At 51.2% G+C, this 24,406-nt stretch overlaps 1 protein-coding gene across 39 annotated transcripts in view; it reads right to left on the minus strand.

Moving 5' to 3' along the window:
* Window positions 1-24,406, minus strand: part of EHMT1 (euchromatic histone lysine methyltransferase 1) — a 229,481-nt gene that overhangs the window by 22,091 nt on the left and 182,984 nt on the right. For all 39 annotated transcript variants that reach the window (XM_077966801.1, XM_077966790.1, XM_077966781.1 and 36 more), the window contains 6 exons: window positions 23,724-23,846; window positions 15,677-15,778; window positions 13,081-13,185; window positions 2,582-2,736; window positions 1,011-1,178; window positions 655-799 (listed from right to left, as the gene is read on the minus strand). In XM_077966801.1, coding sequence (XP_077822927.1) covers window positions 655-799; window positions 1,011-1,178; window positions 2,582-2,736; window positions 13,081-13,185; window positions 15,677-15,778; window positions 23,724-23,846 — 798 coding nt within the window. The remainder of the gene's footprint in view (window positions 1-654; window positions 800-1,010; window positions 1,179-2,581; window positions 2,737-13,080; window positions 13,186-15,676; window positions 15,779-23,723; window positions 23,847-24,406) is intronic.

Consider the following 24,406-nt stretch of genomic DNA (forward strand, 5'->3'; position numbering starts at 1 on the left):
CAGGCAGCGCAGCAACGCGGCAGCGGGTGACGTGGGGTGGGTGAAGGGCTGGGCAGCGGCTGCATTTGTGGCCAGATGCTCGACGGGAAAGACAAGAATGCAGAGCCTGGCACACCCTGAGTGGGGGGCCCTGGGCAGTGCCCGGCCTGGGAAGAGGAGGGAGCTGCCTACAAGCAGAGCCACAAAGAAAGTGCTCAAGAAGGCGCAGGCGGTGAGGGCACCAGGCTCTGTGCACTCAGGCTGGGAAAGCTGGCATGTGCTGGACCCATCTCTCCGGGGGCTGGGAGATGCAGGGACCAGGTCGTCCTGCAGGCCTTGCAGGGGCTCCTCTCGCCTGTGCCACCAGCACGAGGCCGCACGGGGGCCCCTGAGTGTGAGGTAAAAAAAAAGGCACAAAGATGCTTGCCGTTCCTTTGGGGTCGGTAAGAAGCCTCGGAAGAGCAGTGAGAGGCCCAGGGCTGGGCCTGACAGAACCTTTATCTGCCTTCCAGCTCTTTCACGGGAGGCAGCTGCAAAGAGAACGAGGTCTTCCTGGGAAGCCCCCCACGAGCCCTCCTGCTCTGAGTGGTGAGAAGAACCCAGGACCCCAGGCTCCAGAAGCTTCTGCCCGCCCCACGTCCTGGCCTGAGCCCGCCCTTCGTCCGTGTCACTTACCTGCAGGTGAGTGATGTTTCTGTCGATGTTCATGGGGGACGTCACGCAGTTCTGAGAGACGTACTTGTAGTTGCTGGGGCACGGCTCGCCATCCACGGCGTTGACGCAGGGGATGGGGATACGCTCGTAGCCTCGAGCGATGTCCCTGCCACGGAAAGGGCAGGTGTCACCTGGAGGCTGACGTACTCTGCCCAGGGGGTGGCATGGCGTGCAGTCAGCGGCTGGCAAACACCTGGCCCTGAGAGTTTGAACTCCAGCCTGGGGATGTTTCAGCTTCAGGAGCAGCTTTCACCGCAAACTCCCAAAGCCCTGCTGGCTGCCGATTTGCCGCAGAGCCGTCCCGGGGCCGGGCTCACCTGCTCACTATCCTCTCCACGGGGCTGGGCCTGTCGGGGGCCGAGTCCTGCAGAGCCTTGCTCATCTGCAGAGCGCTCCACACCTGAGAGTTGAGGCTCGCACACTGCAGGGGCGTCTCCCCTTCTTTGTTCTTTAAGGTGACATCTGAATCCCGAGAAAGAAAGAGGCTAAAAGGGAAAATGTAAGGCCACAAAACATTTAAAGCTGACTTGAAAAGATGACACAGATGAGATTTATAAAATGACCATCATCACTAACAGTAAAGGGAACACACTATTCGCTGTGAGATAACTTGAAGTCTGCTCACCAATGACTCTGCAAAGACGGGCTTTAGCTCACCCAGGAACAGGGACTCTCTTACTCCTCTCCCATATTCACTGTCAAAGTCAGCAGGCTGTTTTCTTAGCAGGAAGAGTATGTAAAAAACCAGGATGGCATTTGATTTTTCTTGGATTTTTCATTTAAATTTATCCTCAAGGATAAGGAGGGAGAGAGGCCACGCTTGGGCCATGCACAGCATGAGCAGTCCTCAGTTCCACTCCTGCCCACTGCGTCCAGACCGCAGTCACCGTACGTGGAGCTGGGCTTCGCACAGCCAGATGACCAACCTGGGTAAGCCACCGTGAGATCCAAATGTGGGAGGGCACAGCTCCACGTGTAGGGGCTGGGGAGTCACCGGAGGCTGGTGCGTGGAGCACCCACAGCTCCCTGTCCTTCCCCAGCAGCCAAACAAATACCCCATCCCAGGCCACCGACAACAACCTGAGTGTGTATGACTTAAGGGATCAAGGTCTCAAGTTTTTTTGTTTTTGGGTTTTTTTTTTTTTTCTTGAGACAGAATCTCGCTCTGTCGCCCAGGCTGGAGTGTAGTGTCGCAATCTCCGCTCACTGCAATCTTTGCCTCCCGGGTCCAAGCGATTCTCCTGTCTCAGCCTCGGGAGTAGCTGGGGTTACAGGCACGCGCCACCATGGCCGGCTAATTTTTGTATTTTTAGTAGAGATGGGGTTTCACCATGTTGGCCAGGCTAGTCTCAAACTCCTGACCTCAGGTGATCCTCCTGCCTCAGCCTCCCAAAGTGCTGGGATTACAGGTGTGAGCCACCGCCACCCAGCTGAAGGTCTCAAGTTTTAAAAGGGCCCTGAGCGGTGAGCGCCACAGCCCCCAGCATCTCCAGCTCTGGCTGTGGGTGGCACTGCTCCCAGAAGGCACTCTGAGCCTCTCGGCGCCTCTGAGCTGGCAGGTCCCTGCTGGGAGCAGGGCTGTTCCCACGCTGCCCCTCAGCCATGTCAGGAGCATCAGGTCTGAGACTCAACTCAAGGTCTGACCTAACAACTTGGGAATTTTGCATGACAATCCTCCTAACCCAGAAATAAACCACAGCTGATCTCAAACGTGTACTGGGAAAGTCACTTCTCTGTACGTGGAACACCAAGGACGGACTTCCACAGGAGGGAACAGAGGGCCTGTGTCCACTCGAGCCCAAGTGTGAACACACGACCATCGAGCGGTCTCTCCGGGCGCCCAGGTCAGGTCAGCGCCAGCCCGAGCCGGGGGAAGCGCCACACTCACACGACACAGTCGTAGCGGTTCTCCCGGGCAGCAATGTGCAGCGGCGAGTCTCCGTGGATGTTCACGGCGTGGAGGTCGCACTTGGCAGCCAGCAGGATCTCGGCGATGTCCACGCAGCCAGAGAACGCCGCCCAGTGCAGGCAAATGTTCTCCTCCTGAACAGACACAAGCCAGAGCTCAGTGCAGGCTTCCTGCTGGCTCACAGTGCTGGGGCCCGGCCACAGCAGCTGCAGCCCGCGTGCCTGGGGAGAGGCTCTGGAGCGCGCGTGGCCGTCCTCAGCAACGGCCAGGTGGAAAGGGCGCCACAGGTCACCAGATGGGAACCTAGTGCCCATCTCAACTCTGGAAGGCACATCCTTTCGTGTTTTGTTTTTTTCATTGTAAAAATAACATAATTATAAAAGTAGCATAATCACAGTAAAGAATATTGTAAAAATAGGGAAAAGGTCATCCAGAATTATATCAACCTAATCTCAACACATTAACACTTGCAGACACTTTTCTTTCATCTATTTTTAAAAATTATATTCATTTCCAAACAGGGGTATAGTCATAGGATAGGATAATGCTTTTGAAAGATTTGAAAAAAGACATGCAAATTTGATTAAATTAAAATTTTGGGCCGGGTGTGGTGGCTCATGCCTGTAATCCCAGCATTTTGGGAGGCAGAGGCAGGTAGATCACTTGAGGTCAGGAGTTCGAGACCAGCCTGGCCAACATGGTGAAACCCCGTCTCTATTAAAAATACAAAAAATGAGCCAGGCGTGGTGGTGGGTGCCTGTAATCCCAGCTACGCGCAAGGCTGAGGCAGGAGAATCGCTTGAACCCAGGAAGCAGAGGTTGCAGTGAGCCGAGATCGTGCCACTGCACTCCAGCCTGGGCAACAAGAGCAAAACTCTGTCTCAAAAAAAACAGTAAGTTTTACTTTTAAAAAGGCCTCTTTTAAATAAAACAAATAAAATTTGGAGAAATACTTGTGCCATATGTAAAATATAGATGATTTATAATCACACAGTAAATTAGAACACTGTAATTCTGAAAAAATATGTGCAAAGGAGAAGAAAATAAAGAAGGTAGGTAAGAAAAAGATGAACGGTAAACATAAGACAATGTTCAACTCTGCCAGGCAGCCACAAATACAAATCAGAACAATGAAATATCCCTAACTCGATCGCCCCAGAGATAAAATAGCGATAGGTGGAATGAGGAACAGGCCCGCGCCCGTTTCCTAGCCTGATGCCCGTCTGTCCCTGACCCTCCGTCATCACCAGAGGCTCCCAGGTGCTGAGGCCTCCTCCAGTTGGCACCACGCGAGGAGCGCCTTCCACGCGGGGCGGCATCGGAACCGCCTCCGGACCCATCACGAGGGTCCACGCGGGGCGGCATCGGAACCGCCTCCGGACCCATCACGAGGGTCCACGCGGGGCGGCATCGGAACCGCCTCCGGACCCATCGCGACGGTCCACGCGGGGCGGCGTCGGAACCGCCTCCGGACCCATCGCGAGGGTCCACGCGGGGCGGCGTCGGAACCGCCTCCGGACCCATCGCCGACGGTCACTCAGCTTGCGGACCTTTCCTGTACTGGACACCTGGTTTGTTTCTGTGGGTATATTTCTGGAATACATTGCCAGCAAATATTCTAGTGCTTTTTATTTTCTACATTATTTCTCAGGGATGCTTCCTCAGAGGCACGTGAGCGTTTCACGCTCCTGAAGTGGGTTCCGTTCTGCGCGTGTCTGGGAGGGCCGGCTGCACCTCCTTCCTCTCGGGAATGTCAGCGATCTTCCCAGAGCCATCAACCAAGCCCCGCCTGACTGTCCGCTTTGCTGGGGGGGCTGAGGCGGCTCCGGGCCAAGGCAGAGCCCTGCAGGGGTGCGGTCTCCTCCCCGCAGGCTCTGCTTCCCTTTGAGCTCAGCCCCGCCTCCCATCCAGGGCCGCCGCCACATCCCAGGGACTGGCTCTGCAGGTGGGCAGAGTCTCACCCCCAAGAGAGAAGGACACGCGTTCTTGAGACACCCGGTGCTCTCCTGCAGTCCCCTCCCAACTCCACACCGTGCGGCACCAACGCTGTCCAGCTCAGTGAGCGTGAAGATAAAAGCAGAACAGAAATCTAGTGGCCTTGTCTCCAGTATGTTCATCCACAAACCCGGCTAGCCCCAGGCGTGGGCTTCACTGTGTCCGTGACTTCTGAAAGAGACAACTAAAAGCAGACTCCGTGTGTCCGCCTCAGCGGACTTCCTGAAGAGCCTGGGCTGCTCTGCGGCTCTTCCATCCCTCCGCTCTTTGTTTCTGCTTTCCCTCCTCCACACATTTGAGGGCTCCTTGAACAAAACGCTGCTTGCTTAGGGGCCTCTTCTTTTTCCTTTATCGGAATGATTTATGATTTTATAACCAGAATTACATGTTTTATTTGTTTTCGAGGCGGAGTCTCACTCCATCTCCCAGGCTGGAGTGCAGCTGGCACGATCTCGGTTCACAGCAACCTCTGCCTCTGGGGTTGAAGCGATTGTCGTGCCCCAGCCTCCCCAGTAGCTGGGATAACAGGTGCGTGCTACCAGGCCCAGCTAATTATTTTGTATTTTTAGTAGAGTCGGGGTTTCACCATGTTGCCCGGGCTGCTGTCAAACTCCTGACCTCAGGTGATCCGCCACCACGCCCCGCCCCAGAATTACGTTTTTGAGAGCTTCCAGTTCACCTAAGATCCTTCCACCCTGGGACTGTTCAAACGCCCAGCCTTTCTGAAGTCTGCTGAGTTACAAGCCCGGCCTACACCTGGTGAGCAACCGCACTCCTGAAACGATGGGGTGATACAGACCAGAACAGATTTACCTTCCCACCTAAAAGAACCAGAAGAGTAAAACAAACAGTCAAAACCCGTGACCATGGCTGTCAAGACACCAGACACCAGGCAGGGAAGGACCACGCCCTGAGAGGCGGAGCCTGTGAGGGAGCCCGTGGCTGCCCAGCTCACTGCCACCAGAGCTCCAACCACGGCGCGGGAGGGAGCCAGGCAGGGCCTCCGGATGCTCAGACAGAAAACAGAGCTCCAAGAGAGGGTCCAGAGATCTGTGCATTTCCATCTGGGTCATCCGGCAGGACACCAGCAGCCACAAGCCTGTGGAGAACGTGCACTCAAAGCCAGGGCCTTTCCCCACAGCCAGGCAGGCCACACACTCTGTTCACAGGCTGTGGGCTGGAGGACAGTGGAAGAACCTGCCTCAGTGGCTCCAGACCCACCTAACAAACCTGAAAAGCAAAATCCAACATGATCTGACGGGTTTCAAGTGACTTGGCTGAGTTCCAGAACAAAGTTCAAGAACATTCACAGGAAGAAGAGTCCCTAGCACCATACAAGTTTTGTAAAACCCACCCACATCCTGGCATTGGCTACAGGTTACCAGACGTGCAAAGGAGCAGGAAACATGACCCACAGGGGGGAGGAAAAATCCAGTCAATCAAAAAACCCAGCTTTTGCTCAGATGCTGGATTAGCAAACAAGGTCATTAAAGCCATTGGTGGGCCAGATGCAGTGGCTCACACCTGTAATCCCAGCATTTTGGGAGGCAGAGGCAGGTAGATCACCTGAGGTCAGGAGTTCGAGACCAGACTGGGCAACATGGTGAAACCCCGTCTCTACTAAAACTACAAAACTTAGCCAGGCGTGATGGTGTGTGCCTGTAATCCCAGCTACTCGGGAGGCTGAGGCAGGAGAATCGCTTGAACACGGGAGGCAAAGGTTACGGTGAGCCGAGATTGCGCCACTGCACTCCAGCCTGGGAAAAAGAGACTCTGTTTTAAATAAATAAATAAGTAAATAAAGCCATTGGTATAACTGTATTCTATAGGTTCGAAAATTAAGTAGAAACATGTTAGGAAATGTTTGAAAGACTCCAACAGAACATTGAGAGCTGAAAACGACAATGCCTGGAATGTAAGCACACAAACTGGATGAGCTCAACAGCAACACGTGCAGAAGAAAAGATGAGTGAACTGGAAGACAAACCAACAAAAACCCGCTCAACTGAAACACAGCGTGAAAAAACAATAATTTTTAAAAACTGAAGAGAGCACCAGTGAGCTGTGGAACCACTCTGAGAACTCCTACATACACAGCTGGAACACTGGAAAGCACGGTGGGCAGAAAACATTATTTGAAGAAATAATGAATGAAAAATTTCCAAATTTGTCAAAAACCCTAAATCCACAAATCCAAGAAGCTCAATGAACCCTAAGTGCACACACACAAAATAACACCAAGGCACATCAGTAATCAAATTGCTTTACAGACAAACTAAGGCTTAGAGGAAAATCCAATTGCTAAAACCAAGAGATACAGAAAAAAAATTTTAAAAGCAGCCATATAAAAAAGACACGTTATACACAGAGAAATAACCATGCGCTGGCAGTGGATTTCTCACTGCGAACACTGCGGGTGAGGACCCAGGGAAACCGCCATTTAAAGCATTGGAAGAAATAACTATGCATCCAGAATTGTAAGAATGTCTTTCAAAAATGAAAGCAAAATAAGGACTTTCCAGGCATTAAAGAGCTGCAAGAGGGCCGGGCGCGGTGGCTTACACCTGTAATCCCAGCACTTTGGGAGTCCGAGGCCGGCAGATCATGAGGTCAGGAGTTTGAGACCAACCTGGCCAACATGGTGAAACCCATCTCTACTAAAAACACAAAAATTTCCCAGGCGTTGTGGCCAGTGCCTGTAATCCCAGCTACTTAGGAGGCTGAGGGAGGAAAATCACTTGAAACTGGAAGAAGGTGGTTGCAGTGAGCCAAGATCGCACCACTGCACTCCAGCCTGGGCAAAAAAGCGAAACTCCGTCTCAAAAAAAAAAAAAAAAAAAAAGCTGCAAGAGCTCACCACAAGCAGACCAACACCACAGGAAAGGTAAGGGGATTGAGGCTGGCGGAAAGGAAGCAACATCAGGAGCACAAGCCCACCAAGGTGGAGAAGCTTGGCAGGAGAGACCACTCGGCTGGGCGTGCTGCCTCACATCTGCAATCCCAGCACTGTGGGAGGTCAAAGCGGGCAGATCAACAAAGGTCCGGAGTTTGAAACCAGCCTGGCCAACATGGCGAAATCCCCGTCTCTAATAAAAATACAAAAATTAGCCAGGCGTGGTGCCATGTGCCTGTAATCCCAGCTACTTGGGAGGCTGAGGCAGGAAAATCGCTTGACCCAGGGAGGTGGAGGCTGCAGTGAGCTATTGCATCACTGCACTCCAGGCTGGGTGACAGGGTGAGAGGCTCTGTCTCCAAAAAAAAAAAAAAAAAAAAAGACCAGGCCAGGTGCGGTGGCTCACACCTGTAATCCCAGCACTATGAGAGGCCAAGATGAGTGGATCACGAGGTCAGGAGTTCGAGACCAGCCTGACCAACATGGTGAAACCCCATCTCTACTAAAAATACAAAAATTAGCCAGGCGTGGTGGCTCGCGCCTGTAATCCCAGCTACTCAGGAGGCCAAGGCATGAGAATTGCTCGAACCCGGGACACGGAGGTTACAGTGAGCCGAGATCGTGCCACTGCACTCCAGACTGGGCAACAGAGTGAGATTCTATTAAAAAAAAAAAAAAGACCAATGACTGTTTAAACAGAATAACCATATGGCTATTATGGTGTTCAGAACATATAGATATTTTTTATATCTATATATGTATGTATGTAAAATGTAGAAGAATAGCAGTATCAAGTTTGGGAGAAGAAAAATGATTTTGCAAGACCTACTGTAAAACTACATCAGTCAGGCAAGGACAGTACTTGCCTAAAGGCAAATATGCAGATCAATGCATCAAAAGAGAGGGTCCTGGAGCTGACACACACATGTGGATGACTGACTTTACACACATGTGGACCACTGACTCTGACATGTGGATGACTGGCTCACACATACAGATGACTGATACACATGTGGACGACTGACATGGATGACCAACTCACACATGTGGATGACAGACTCACACACATGCAGATGACTGACTCATACATGCAGATGACTGACCCTCACATGTAGACAAATGACACACATGTGGACACATGTGGATGACAGACATGCAGATGACTGACTCACACGTGGATGACTGACACATGGATGACTCACACATGCAGACGACTGACACATGCAGATGATGGACTCACACATGCGGATGACAGGCTCACACACACACAGCTGACTCACACATGCAGACTGACTCTCACATGTGGATGACAGACATGTGGGCTGACACATGTGGACAACTGACAGACATACAGATGGCTGACTCACACATGGACGACGGACACAAGTGGACTCACACATGTAATCCCAAAGTGCTGGGATTACAGGCTTGAGCCACCGTGCCCGGCCAATTCTATGTAGAAAGAATGGTTTTCTCAACAAATGGCACTGAACTAGGCATCCACAAGCAAAAAAAAAAAAAAAAAAGGTTCAATCTATACCTCACACCATATACAAACGTCAACTATAATAAAACGTAGACCTAAATGGAAACCCCCAAATCATAAAACTCGTATAAGGAAATGTGGGAGAATATCTTTGGGTTCTCAGATTAGGCAATGATTTCTTAAAACAGAATGCCAAAACAGGATCCAGTTAAAAAAAAAAAAAGAAAAACGCTGATAAACCAAACTTTATAAAAACTTTTAAAATTCTACACTTCCAAAGACAGATCTGTAAACCATATATCTGATAAAGGACTTATATCCAGAACATAAACTCTTAAATCTCCAGAATTTAAAAAAATACCTGATAATAAGCAAGAAAAAGATTTGAACAGACCCTTCATTAAAGAAGATATACGGATTGTAAATAAGCCCATAAAAAGATGCTTAACGTCAACTGTCATTAGAGAAATGAAAATGAAATGACTGAAAACTAAAACCACAACAACATATCACTACACACCTACCAAAATGGATAAAATTTAAAGACTGACCATGCTACGTGTTGGGAAGGATGCGGAGGAACCAGGACTCTCTGATATGGGTTGGCCTTGTGTCCCCACCCAAATCTTGTCTTGAATTGTAATCCCCACGTGTCAAGGGAGGGACCTGACTGGATTATGGGGGTGGGTCCCCATGCTGTTCTCATGTGAGTTCTCACAACAGCTGGTTTTTTTTTTTTTTTTTTTTTTTTTTGAGACAGAGTCTCGCTCTGTAGCCCAGGCTGGAGTGCAGTGGCCGGATCTCAGCTCACTGCAAGCTCCGCCTCCCGGGTTCACGCCATTCTCCGGCCTCAGCCTCCCGAGTAGCTGGGACTACAGGCGCCCGCCACCTCGCCCGGCTAGTTTTTTGTATTTCTTAGTAGAGACGGGGTTTCACCGTGTTATCCAGGATGGTCTCGATCTCCTGACCTCGTGATCCGCCCGTCTCGGCCTCCCAAAGTGCTGGGATTACAGGCTTGAGCCACCGCGCCCGGCCAACAGCTGGTTTTAAAGTGTGGTACAAGGCTCCTCAATCTCTCTCTTGCCACCATGGAAGACGTGCTTTACTTCTCCTTGCCTTCTGCCATGATTGTTAAGTTTCCCGAGACCCCCCCGCGCCAGCCATGCTAAACTGTGAGTCAATTAAACCTCTTTTGTTTATAAATTCCACAGTCTTAGGTAGAACCCTGATAGCAGTGTGAGAACGGATGAATGCACTGTCATACACTAGAGATGGTACCATCACTTGGAAAGCAGTTTGGCAGGCTTTGTTTTTTTTGCAGACAGGCTAGGGTGCAGTGGTGCGATCTCAGCTTACTGCAGCCTTGACCTCCTGGGCTCAAGCGATCCTCTCCCCTTAGGCTCCCCAGTAGCTGGACCACAGGTGTGTGTCACCATGCCCGGCTACTGGCAGTCTCTGCAAATGTTAAACATACACACCTATCCTATGATCTAACCATTCTACTCCCAGGGATTTAATCAAGAGAAATTAAGGCATGAGTATTCACAGCACCTCTCTTAGTAACAACCAAAAATCAGAAACCACCTAAATGCCCACTGACAGGTGAAGGGTAAACGGACACATTCACACAACGGGCACTTCAGGCAACGAAAATGGGTATCTCGGCTTCAAGATGCAAGGGAAAGGCGCCCATGGTGAGAGCCCTTTTCTATAAAACCGAGACACGCAGATAGCAGAAAGCCCAGCAACGGGTGGCAGGGGTGGGCTGGGCACGGCTGTGAAGCGCGGAGGAATCACCTGAAGATAGATCATCGGGGCATGAGGGAGGACCGGGCTCGCTCTTCCGACAGCAGCGATGGCTTCTGGGTGAAAATTCACCCGAGTGTGTACTTTGAGTATATGCAGCCTACCTATTATACAGCAATACAGTAGTTACATTAATGAAGTGTTTCATTCTATAAATAACAAACTTGAAATTTAATCAGTGCTTCCATTCCGGGGAAACAGCCACCAGCATCAGAGAGCTAACAGCTCTAACACCTGGACAGGCTGCAAGCTGCCCAGGCACGCAGGCCAACCAGCCACACTAGGGTTGCCTTGCCCGCCACACAGTCTCCGGGGGTGGTAGGTGAGGCGGCCCCACCTGGGGGTGGCCTCTGCCTTGTCCTCTGCCTTGGCTTCCCTCCTCTCTTCCTCCAAGGTACCCGCCACAGCCTTCCGCTGGCTCAGGGCTCCTCTGCCTCTGCTTCCCTCTTCTCTTCCTTCTGCCGGCTCAGGGCTCCTCTGCCTCTGCTTCCCTCTTCTCTTCCTTCTGCCGGCTCAGGGCTCCTCTCACCACAGTGCCGTTGTCCTAACCCCCAGCAGGAAAGAACTCCGGTGGAACGAGGTAGAAACCCCCCAGACACAGTCACGGAAGCCTGCAGCCCACGGAGGAGGCACCGCGGCTCAGGACCAGTCACTCCGGAGAGGCCTGTGTGCCTGCAGGGAGGCGGAGGGTGCCCACAGCCAGTGGACCACAGCGGGGTCTGCTCACATGCAGGGAGGGGTTCCAAATGCAGACCCCCCCATGCCAACAATGAATGGCAAGTGCCCGTGCCCACGCTGTTCTCAGGCTCTGAGAGGCAGTGTCAACCCTCCCTCCTCAGACGCCAGGCTTCAGCACACTGGAGATTTAATAGTGTGCTTTTAGAAATCTTTCTCTGTGTCAAATCTTCTTTCTTATGATCAACTTAATGAGTTTATTTGTGGCTGGACTTCCCATTTATGGCTTCTGGAGCCGTCTGTGAAGGTGGACACAGCTCTGTGGGCTGCAGCATGTCTGTGCCCGTCTTGGGAGGTGACCAGAGGACTCCCCTCGCCCCTCGCTGTCGTGCCCATTGCCATGCCCAGCCCCCTGGCAGCCCCACTGGTTCTGTGGGTCCCTGAAGACCTTCTAGTGAACAACCTTTTGAGTTAATCAGTCACCTGCTGCCACTCTCAGGCTGAAGGAGCCACCCCAGAACCGGGGAGTCCTCTTATCTCAGCTCCAAACTCTATTTTCTGAGCAAACAAAAGGGCCTTACAAAACTGTCACTGAAGCATCTTAAATCACACCCTAGAAAACCATGGTGCGATAAACGATTCACTTCTCTTTCCTCTGTTTCAAAGAGCGAGGCAAGGGCCGGGCGCGGTGGCTCATGCCTGTAATCCTGTGGGAGGATGAGGTGGGCGGATCACCTGAGGTCAGGAGTTCAAGACCAGCCTGGCCAACATGGCTAAACCCTGTCTCTACTAAAACTACAAAAATTGGCCAGGCGTGGTGGCTCACACCTGTAGTCCCAGCACTATGGGAGGCTGAGGTGGGTGGATCACCTGAGCTCAGGAGTTTGAAACCAGTCTGGCCAACACAGCAAAACCCCGTCTCTACTAAAAATACAAAAATTAGCCAGGCATGGTGGTGGGCACCTATAATCCCAACTACTCCGGAGGCTGAGGCAGGAGAACTGCTTGAACCCAGGAGGCAGAGGTTGCAGTGAGCTCAGATCGCGCCACTGCACTCCAGCCTGGGTGACAGAGAGAGACTCTGTCTCAAAAACAAACAAATAAAAAATACAAAAATTAGCCAGGCACGGTGGCACACACCTGTAATCCCAGCTACTGGGGAGGCGGAGGCATGAGAATTACTTGAACCCAGGAGGCAGAGCTTGCAGTGAGCCGAGATTGCGCCACTGCACTCTAGCCTGGGCGACACAGCGAGACTCCATCCAAAAAAACACAAAAAACAAAAAACAAAAACAGAGGGAGAGCCAGAGGTGCTGTGGCACCCGCACGAGGTCAGCAGCCTCAGGCCCAGGCACGGCCCCATGAGGCAGCAGGAGGCACAGCAGGGCAGGCAGCGCCCTCTGAACCCGCAGGTCCCTAGAGGGTGGCCTCTGCTGGGACCTCACACCCCCCATCTGCCTCTGGCACAGGACAGCCACAGCTAAGCGCCCGGCCGATGCTGCCACAGGAAGAGGTCAAAGCCGTCACCAGGGGCCAGGGTTCTGCTTGGAGAAAAGAACCTTCTGGAGGAGGAGGTCCCCACCCCTCCAAAACACTGCTCCGGGGAGGGTGTGATGAACTTACGTTGTCCCGGATGTTGATGTCGGAGCCCTTGGACAGCAGCAGCTTCACGAGGTCCACGTGCTTGTACTCCGTGGCCCAGATCATAGGCGTCCAGCCTCCGTCATCCTGCCAGGGAAGAGAACAAAGCGGTCATCGATCCAGAGACCGGCAACCGCCAGAGCGATGAGAACTCCCACAGCCGAGGTCTCTGCACCTCCCAGGTACCACACCCCTTGTGCAGGCATCTCACTCAGGACCTGAGTGCAACCCTGAGAGGCCTCAGTTCTTCCTCAGAGCACAGCCCCAGGTAGCTCCACCAGTGCAGGACAAAGGCAGAACCAGGACTGGGCCAGGCCCAACCACCCTGCCCGACACAGCAAGGCTGTCCTGTCAGCCGTGCCCGCTCCCAGCTGGGCACCACTCACTGGGGACGCACCAACACAGCTGGGCACTACTCACTGGGCACGCACCAACACAGCTGGGCACCACTCACTGGGCACGCGCCAACACAGCTGGGCACCACTCACTGGGGACGCGCCAACACAGCTGGGCACCACTCACTGGGCACGCGCCAACACAGCTGGGCACCACTCACTGGGGACGCGCCAACACAGCTGGGCACCACTCACTGGGCACGCGCCAACACAGCTGGGCACCACTCACTGGGGACGCGCCAACACAGCTGGGCACCACTCACTGGGGACGCGCCAACACAGCTGGGCACCACTCACTGGGCACGCGCCAACACAGCTGGGCACCACTCACTGGGGACGCGCCAACACAGCTGGGCACCACTCACTGGGGACGCGCCAACACAGTTGGGCACCACTCACTGGGGACGCGCCAACACAGCTGGGCACCACTCACTGGGCACGCGCCAACAGCTGGGCACCACTCACTGGGGACGCGCCAACACAGCTGGGCACCACTCACTGGGCACGTGCCAACACAGCTGGGCACCACTCACTGGGCACGCGCCAACACAGCTGGGCACCACTCACTGGGGACGCGCCAACACAGCTGGGCACCGCGTCTAATGGCACACACAAGGGAGGTGAAACCTCGTATGCCCAGGCCAGACCCGGAGCGCACCAGCAGCCTCGGCTGGCGGGAAGCCTGGGCTGTAGCAGGCTCTGCTCCTCCTTCAGCCTCCAATGGTGGCTGCATGCAGGAGAGCCAGGGACCCCACCAGAGCAGCAGCTGGGAACTGTGGGCGGGAGATGGACAGGCAGACGGAGGCTGACCCCCCTGCTTCCTCCTGGGCAGGGAGCAGAATGCCCACCAGGCTGACTTGCTCTCTGGCTCCTGTCACTCCTGAGTCCAGTCAGTGGGCCTGGGCAATTTTCTTTAAGCCAGAAAAAGGCAACTTTACTGAAAATGAGGGTCATATGGCCAATTCCCACTCTGAAGGCAGAAGCCTCGGCCTCTTCCCCAGCACCCCTCAAAGGACCTGCACATCCGACTGTCACAAACACAGCAGTCTCCACGATTAAAGCTACATCTCCCCTGCAGTTGTCAGCCTGTACATCCTGCTGTCATAGACACAGCAGCCTCCATGATTAAAGCTACATCTCCCCTGCTGTCGACGGTCAGCAGCACCACAGGCACTGGGAGCACAGCAGGGACAGCAGAGCACAACCTCCCGGAGCCCAGCCCCGTGCTCAATGGATGAGGGTACAACGTCAGAGAGAAGAGGTCAGGGGATGCTTCAGATGCAGTGAACAGGCAGGGGCTCTGGCCTCTGGATGCTCAGGGCAAAGGCAAGAGTATGGGCGCTGCTGCTTCCGGCCCATGGGGACGTTGCCATGGCCAAGAGGGCACAGAAGCTGGGTGTCAACAACTGGGTGGGCAACCACTGGGCTAAAAAGACTTGGACCAAGCCTCCTGAAGGAAGGAGTGAGAGACAGTGTGAGGATGGCACTTATCCCAGAGCTGCGAGTCCATGCGGGAGGGACCCCCAGTGTGTGCTGAGCAGCCTCAAAACCTGCCCTCCTTTAGTCTCCCCAGTCATTCACTCGTGAGGCAGGTGCCCACTGTGTGTGAGGCACTGTGGATCAGCACACGTGCACGGCAAACCCTGCCCCGTGGCGCTGGCTGTGGGGGAGAGACGGACAGTGAGTAGGAAGGAAGATGGGTGCTGTGGAGGAAGGCCAGTGACACCTCCCTCAAATGGTGACATCTAGACACAGCTGATGGAGAGCAAGGGAGGAGCCTCCAGCCAGACACAGTGCAGAGGCTGCCCTGGTGTGTGGGCATCTGGTGTGGCTGCCCATAGCAGGCCAGGGCAGAAGAGGACAGGGAGGGGACAAGACGTTCCAGGGCCCAAGGGCTTGAGCTAGCCCTGTGTGTGGAAGGGGACGCCGTGGAGGGTCCCAGCTGGCTGTGTGCATGGAAGAGGAAGCTGTGAAGCGTCCGAGCTGGCCGTGTGTATGGAAGAGGATGCTGGAGGGCCTGAGCTGGCTCTCTGCATGGGAGCGGATGCCGTGGAGGGCCTGAGCTGGCTCCGTGCCTGGGAGGGGACGCCGTGGAGAACGGGGGTGGGACCAGGAGCTGCAGAACAGTGACTTTCCCTGGCCAGTCCGCACGGTGTGCTGCTAAGGGGAGGGGGTGGCTGTACCTGACAGTTGACGTCCATCTGTCCATTTGAAAGCAGGTACTGGACCACTTCGTAGTGGCCTTTCTTGGCAGCCAGGTGCAAACACGTAGAGCCCTCTGCGTCCTGCAACAGAAACGCCACTTAGTCAAAGAATCCACACCTGTGATCCTGGTGTGCCAGCCCTGAGTGTGGGATCCAGGAGAACCTGGTGCCCACCATGGGGGTGGGGTCCTGTCCTGCTCAAATGACAAGGAGACCCAGGCTGAGGCCACAGGGCCATTTCCCAAGGAAACAGCCGAGGTCCGAGCCCTGTGTGCAGCCCGCTGTGGCCCTGTGAGTGGCTGGTCGCCCAGCACAGTGAAGACAGTGTGAATGATTCAGTAATAGTTGTCCATGTACCACATAACTTAAAATAATAGATGGCAAAAAGTGGGACACAAAGAGGACCAGGCCCACCCCATGGCCCCGGAAACGCCACAGGCTCTGACCCTCCTCTTGCTTCCTTTGCTTCTGGGCACGACTTTTTTTTTTTTCTTTTTTTCCTCTTTGAGACGGGGTCTTGCTGTATTGCCCAGGCTGGAGTGCAGTGGCGCGATCACAGCTCACCGCAGCCTCTGACTCCCATGCCCAAGTGATCCTCCTGCCTCAGCCTCCCACATAGGTGGGACTACAGGTGTGCACCGCCATGCCTGGCTAATGTATTTTTTTCTTTTCTAGAGACAGGGTCTTGCTATACTGCCTAGGCTATTTTTGAACTCCCGGCCCCAAGCGATCCTCCCACCTTGGTCTGGGAGTCGCAGGCATCATAATTGGGATTATTACAGTGCTGGGATTACAGGCGTGAGCCACCATGCCCAGCTTGGGAACACCTTCTCATTTCCTTTCAGCTGTTTCCCCGAGGAGACAAAATAGATCACACTGATCAAACCATCTCAAAGGAAAAAAAAGACATGCAAGGTTGGAGATCAGACCAGGAAGCTCCAGAAGAGGCGGCGGAGCCGGTGCCACCGCACCCAGCGCCATCCACGCGCCTTACACAGGCTCCTCACACAGGCCCGCGGACGTGCCCCGCCACTTTCTCCCTTAGGAGTTTGCTTTGCTTTACTCCCCTGTTCCTGTCTCCGTGTAACCATGTTCCTTCATTACCTTTCTCCCCTTATCTCGGTGGAGTCAGTGCAGCAGTCCTAGAGTTTCACAGGCACCACTGCACACACTGCTCACCCAGCTGGTGCTAAATCAGCATGCTCACCTTCCTCAAGGAAAGCCAGCACAGCCGATTCCCACACGGCTGTTCAGAACTGTAATTTTATCATGAATACAAAATGATGCACGGTTGTTAAAAGGTCTGCCTTCATTTTCAAGTGTCTTTAATCGCTGGAATAGTGCAGCTGACAATCCCCTAACTGCTGGAAGACTGCCACAGCGTTCAGGACAGAAGCAGGTGCACCTGGCAGAGACCCTGGGCAAGCATTTCCGAATCAAGCAGGTAAGAGACGCCAGCAAAGGGAGCTTAGTGAAGGAGGCCAGCTGTCACGAGAGTGAGACACCAGGCAGGAGGAGGGCAGGGCTGGGAGCGGCAGAGTGGGGGTTGAGGGGATTGAGAGTCAGTCAATGGAACCCCGTGGGAACAGACGTGAAGGTGGCGAAGAGCGGGGCTGCTGGTGAGGAAAGGTTTCTGTCGGGTTCAGTGACGGGCAGCTGTGAGGTCTGCAGGCACACAAACAGAAGCTCAAGACACTGGAGCCCACCCCCACCCACGGGACACCCCACACAGCGCCGGTCTGGTTTCCTTTCCTGCCTCCTCCCCAGAGGTAATCACTATCCTGAAATCATGCCCATGGATCTCAATACTTTTACTGTCTATATCCATAAATGATGTTTTTACACCCTTTTAAACTCTCTAGATCACAGTGTGTATCATCTGCAGACACATCACAGACCCTACCGGTGTGAGGCCCTGCTCACCGAGCGGCCTCCAGTCCCCGCACCTCAAAGGTAAGGGCCCTGCCTGCTGCTCTGTGTCTCGCCCCTGCCAGTCTTTTCTACGTGTTACGTTGTATGGAATTCAGTGGCTGTTTCAGGCGGCCCCTCAGCCCTGTGTTTTCACCTGCTTGTTGGTCATACACATGTATTTCCTCTTGTGGGAACTGCACACTTATGTTCTTTGCCCATTTTTCTGTGTGGTTAGTTTCATTTCCAGTTCTTTATTTTTTTATTTTTATTTTTTTTTTTTTTTGAGACAGAGTCTCGCTCTGTCACCCAGGCTGGAGTGCAGTGGCGTGATCTCAGCTCACTGCAAAATCCGCCTCCCAGGTTCAGGCCATTCTCCTGCCTCAGCCTCCTAGTAGCTGCGACTACAGGTGCCCACCACCATGCCCGGCTAATTTTTTGCATTTCTAGTAGAGATGGGGCTTCACCGTGTTAGCCAGGGTGGTCTCCATCTCCCGACCTCGTGATTCACTCACCTCAGCCTCCCAAAGTGCTGGGATTACAGGTGTGAGCCACCACGCCCAGCCTCATTTGTAGTTCTTTATATTTTTGGATATTAATCTTTGGCCAGTGCGTTGGAAAATCTTCCCCCAGTGTTTAGACTGTCCGTTCGTGTCCTTTGTGGCATCTTTTTGAAGACAAATTCTTAAATTTTAATGCACTTAACTTTGTCAATCATTTTTGTGCTTTTTGTGTCTTAGAAGACACTTCCCCATGCTGGAATCACAAAGACGGCCTCTGTGGTCTTCCAGGCTTCGTAATTTGCCGCGCCTGGGAGTCACCTGCTTGCCACGCGCATGTGCACTTCTCCAGTCTCTCCAGCCTGGCTGGGGTCTTTGCGTTGGAAGCAGGAGCGCTGCAGGAAGGCACAGCTGGTTCTCGCTTTCTATGTCATTAGACAAACCTCTGCCTTTTAAGACGACAGTGAGTCTGCAGTGTAATTACTGACAGGGTGAGGCTGGAGTCCATCACTCTGCTATTTGTTTTCTATTTGTCCCATCTGGTTTTATTCCTGCATTTTAGTTGCACAATTTTTCAGTATTACATTTTATTTCCTCTACTAGTTTTTTTTCCTGAAAAGCTGTATTTGTTTTATTTTCTTGGTACTTTCTCCGGGGATTACAATATTCATCTTTATTGGTCTTCTTAAATTAATATTGTACCACCTCCCACAATAAAATACCTTCACAACAGTGGGATTCCACTTTCACACTGCCCTCCTTTGGGTACTTACTATCCTGTACTTCACAGCAGGTCTTCAATAGTATCGTTTCACTCAGCATTGTTTTGTTATAACATTGATGAGGTTAAAAGTAAACAAACAAACAAAAACCATTCCCAGCCGGGCCACTGTCTGTGGAGTTGGCAGCTCCTCCCCGTGTCTGTGTGGGTTTCCTCTGGCCCAGGCTGCTTCCGGCCAGGTGACCTGAGTTGCCAGGACAGGCTCTGTCCACTCGCAACCCTGACCTGGAATAACTGGATAAACATGTATCTTGTGTGTATTAATCTTTCTTAAACGTCTGTACAGCTCACATGCATTTCAGTGTTTAATGTTCGAAACACCTTGGTCTTGATTTAGAAGCTTGCTAATGTTTCTGTGACCAGGAACACGGCAGAAGAACTTTGCTCTTGTTTAGATCATCTGTGGTAAATTGGTGTCAACGCTTGAAGAAGTCGCATGCTCTAAGGACCTGTCAACAGTGTTGGGTGAAGACTTGCTGTGCTTCCAAACATGTATAAACTCCACCGTATGACATTATTGGAGTTTAAATGACCTCTCACATTTAGGAAATTTAAATAAGAAAAATGTCTTCATATCCACCATCCAGGGTTCCTCATTCATTCCCAAAGGGCTAAGTTTTCCTCCTGGAAGCTTCAGGATTCCAAGCAAGCTTATCTGCCTTTTGCTGTTTTTACCCGAACATGTTTGATTTCACCACCAATCTCTGAAGGACACTTTTACTGGAGGTAGGATTCTGGGGTCACATTTTTTTGGCTTTGCTTCTTTCAGCACAATAAAAACTGCCTCCATGGTTTCAGATGAGAAGTCAGTGATATTTCATGACGTTGTCTGTCTAGATGTCACGTGCTGTTTTTCTCTAGCTCTTTTTTTTTCCTTAGAGATGGGGTTTCACTCTGGCACCCACGCTAGAGTGCAGTGGCGCTAATACAGCTCACTGTAGCCTCAAACTCCTGGGCTCAAGCGATGCTCCTGCCTCAGCCTCCCAAGGCGCTATGACTACAGGCACATGCCACTACGCCCAGCTCATTTTTCATTTCTTATTGAGATGGGGTCTCACTATGTTGTCCAGGCTGATCTCAAACTCCTCGCCTCAAGCCATCCTTCTGCCTCAGCCTCCCAAAGCACTAGCATTACAGAAGCAAGCCACTGAACCTGCCCAATTGTTTACCTATTTTGATCTAGCAATTCTACAGCCAGAAATCTGTCCTAAAGAAGCCAAATGTGCAAATATTTAACTACAAAAATGTTTCCCGAAGCACTGTTTATAATAAAAATTGAAAATAAGATAAATATTAAATATTCAAATTTGACTAATGATAAAATTGTATCATAAATTGATACAGTCATTTAGGTAATGTTTCACAGAATAATATTTAGTAACAGAAAACAGTGAAAGTTTAATGTGATATGAGGCAGGAGTTGAATTACTATGAGGAGTGTGATCACTTTTTTGGTGGAAAAAATGTGTATTAGTATGAAAGACTAAGAATTTAAATGTGGTTATGATAATATATAACAAAATTTGCCATTTTAAACATTTTGTGCAGTTTTGTGGCATTAAATGCATTCACAATTACCGCTATTCCCAAAGCTTCTTCATTACCCCAAAACAAAGCTCTACAATCATGACGCAAAACACCATCCCCCAGCCCCAGGGAATCTCCAGTCTACTTTCTGTCTCTATGAATCTCGCTGCTCTAGATGGCTTCTATCTATCGGTCACGTCGTACAGGATTTGTCCTTGGGTCTGGCTTCTTTCCTGCAGCAGAATGTCCTCAAGGTCCATCTGTGCTGTTCATATGTCAGAATTCCACTGACTCTATGACTGAGTAACATCCCGTCGTGTGGATGGACCAAACGCGCTGACGCAGGCATCTGCCGAGACATCTGGGTTGTTTCTGTCCTTCGGCGACTGTGAACAATGCGGCAGGAACCATGTTGTATGAAGATCTGTCTGTGGTCCTGGTCTTCATGTCAGGGCCACGCTCTCAGGAGTGGAGTTGCTGCAGACCAGAGGGTCGTCCTATGCTTAGCAACCTGAGGAACCACGACTGGCTTCCACAATGGCTGCAGCGTTTACATCCCCACCAGCAATGCGTGGGAGTCCCGACGCTGCCACATCCTCTGTGGTGCGTCTCACCATAGCTCTGAGTTGGCTCCCCTGGTGGCTGGTGACGCTGGACACCTTTTCATGTGGGAACTGGCCCTTGGGGGCCTTCCTCAGAGAGACGGCTATTCAAGCCCTTTCTTTGCCCATTTCTGAACTGGTTGTTTAATTTTCTGTTGTTGAGATGTACAATCTCTTTATATATTCTGCATTAAAATTTCTTATCAGAGAATTTGCAAATACATTTCCTCATTCTGTAGGTGGTATTTTCACTCCGTTGGTAGTAATCTTTGATGTACAAAAGTTTATTTTTCTCCATTTTAAAATCTTTTATTATCTTTACAAACCCTTGTGTTGGGGGCTGACTTTCAACAGATCACAGTGAGGGAGCTGCTCTGCCACACGTGAAACCCCAACCCAGACGCAGGTCACCTACGGGCGGTTTAGTGCCAGGTTCCCTGCGAACGTGCGCTGCGTGACGGGCGAGGGGGTGGCTGCCTTTCCGGCTGCACATCATTTCCCAGGGCCAAACGTTTTTAATTTTAATCACGTTTGTCTATTTCTTTGATTATGCTTTTGTATAGTATCCAAGAAACCGTCGTCAAATCCAATGTCATAAAGCTTTCCCCTCATGTCTTTTTCCAAGAGTGTTCTGGTTTTAGCTCTTAAGTGTGGGTCTTTCATCCATATCCATTTTCCATTTTCTTTTTTGAACAGAGTTTCAATCTTGTCACCCAGGTTGGAGTGCAGTGGCGTGATCTCGGCTCAATGCAACCTCCGCCTCCGGGTTCAATTGATTCTCCTACGTCAGCCTCCTAGGTAGCTGGGATTATAGGCGCCCGTCACCACACCCAACTAATTTTTGTATTTTTAGTAGACGGGGTTTCACAGTGTTGGACAGACTGGTCTTGAGTTCCTGACCTCAGGTGATCCACCTGCCTCGGCCTCCCAACGTGCTGAGATTACAGGCGTGAGCCACCACGCCCAGCTGCATTTTCCATTAATTTTTGAAGAGAGTGTTAGGTGAGGATCCAACCTCACGCTTCGGGATGTGGACATCCAGCTGTCTCAGCACCATCTGTTGAAAAGGCAATCTTTTCCTCATTGAATGGTCTTTGTAACTTTGCCAAAAATCAGTGACCATATATGCAATGGTTTATTTCTGGGCTTTTTATTTTATTCCATTGGTCTCTATTTCTGCCTTTATGCCAGTCCCACACTGTTTTCACTACTGTGGCCGTATATAGTAAGTTTTGAAATCAGCAAGTGTGGGTTCTCCAACTTTTTCAAAATTGTTTGGCTTCTCTGGGTCTCTTGAGACTCTGTATAAACTTTAGAGTTTTTTTGTATCTGTAAAAAAAAAAGCTGTTAGCGCCGGGCACGGTGGCTCACACTCATAATCCCACCACCATGGGAGGCCGAGGCGGGCGGATCACTCAATGTCAGGAGTTTGAGACCAGCCAGGCCAACATGGTGAAGCCCTGTCTCTACTAAAAATACCAAAAATTAGCCAGGCATGGTGGCGCGCGCCTGTAATCCCAGCTACTAGGGAGGCTGAGGCAGGAGAATTGCTTGAACCTGGGAAGTGGAGGATGCAGTGGGCCGAGATCGCACCACTGTACTCCAACCTGGGTGACAGAGCAAGACTGTCTCAAAAAAACAAAAATGCTGTTAGGATTTTAGTAAGGACTCCACGGACACTACAGCCATTTTAACCACATTCAGTCTTCTCATTTGTGAACATGGGATGTCTTTCTATTTATTCAGGTCTTCTTTAATTTCTTTCAGCAATGTTTGTTAGTTTTCAACTAACAATTATGAGTCTTTTGTCTTCTTGGTTAAACTTACTCCTAAGTATTTTATTCTTTTTGATATTACTGTAAATGAAACTGTCTTCTTAATTTCTTTTTTGAATACTTCATTTGAAGGATATAGAAATGCAACTGATTTTTCTGTGTTAATTTTTTATCCTGTTTTGCTGAATTGGTTTTGTTAGCTAACAATATTTTTGTGGCTGGGTGCGGTGGCTCAAGCCTGTAATCCCAGCACTTTGGGAGGCCGAGACGGGCGGATCACGAGGTCAGGAGATCGAGACCATCCTGGCTAACACGGTGAAACCCCGTCTCTACTAAAAATACAAGAAAATTAGCCGGGCGAGGTGGTGGACGCCTGTAGTCCCAGCTACTCGGGAGGCTGAGGCAGGAGAATGGCGTGAACCCGGGGGAGCGGAGCTTGCAGTGAGCCGAGATCGCGCCACTGCACTCCAGCCTGGGGCACAGAGCAAGACTCCATCTCAAAAAAAAAAAAAAAAAAAAAAAATTTTGTATATTCTTTAGGGCTTTCTACATATAAGAACATGTCATCTGTGAACAGAGGCCATTTTACTTCTTCCTTTGCAACGTGAACGCCTTTGATTTCTTTTTCTTGCCTAATTGCTCTGGGCTGAAGACACAGTGAGACGACGTACTGTAAGGCGAACACCTTCCGCACGGCAAACCCCTCATTAGCTCCCCTGTCTGTTATCAGGTTCTATAGAGCATGAGCGCTCACTAGTGGTTTTTAATAATAAACTGGGTAACCAAAGTGAGATGAAGGAACTATTTCTGGACAACTGGGTCAGTGTGTGAAGGCCTCAAGTCCTGGAGATGTCAGTAAGGATGTCCCTTGCTCAGCTTTCTGAGAAACGTCTACACACACACTAGGAGGGTGATTCTGACAGATGAACATACCTTGGGATCCACCAGGGCCCCGGCCTTGATGAGGTACTTCACTGCTTCCAGATGGTTGTTTTCGGCTGCTTCCATCAACGGGGTCCTCTGGTCTTCTGAGCAGGTGTCGATATTAGCGCCCGCCTAGTGAAACAACAGTTCAGGTGTATGGGAGGGCTGTGACGGTAGCCACCGCCTGGGGACAAGTGACTGACAAGCTTCTACACTCAAAACAAGAGAGCTGTACTGTTTCAGTGACCAACAATGTCTGAGTTTTCTAAACATGTATTCAAAGACATAATTATTCTATTAGTATCAAACCTTTCAGCAGAATATTTCTGCTAGATTTCATTCCACTTCTAAGGTAATTTGATAGAACATGTTGATAGCACAGGAGTGTGACAACACCTTTAGAAATGAGGAGGATGGTGACAACCTTCTGAAGCAGACAAAGAAAGGGAGGGAGGGGCCCCTGAGCAGAGAGGAGGCAGGAGGGAGGTGCCGGTTCACCCTGCCAGGACACACAGCACCCTCTCCCTGATTTAGTCCTCGCCAAAATAAATGGAAAATCCTGATTTCCAGTAGCATGCATTCCAGAACAGTTTCCATTTTTCCAAATAAACAGAGAAACTGGAAAGACCAATGAACTGGCAGGTATACACAGGTAAATTTTTCTGGGTGTGAAACTTAAGAAGCCCCCAGCT

Source organism: Macaca mulatta, chromosome 15 (genome assembly GCF_049350105.2).
Source record: "Macaca mulatta isolate MMU2019108-1 chromosome 15, T2T-MMU8v2.0, whole genome shotgun sequence".
Taxonomy (NCBI): domain Eukaryota; kingdom Metazoa; phylum Chordata; class Mammalia; order Primates; family Cercopithecidae; genus Macaca; species Macaca mulatta.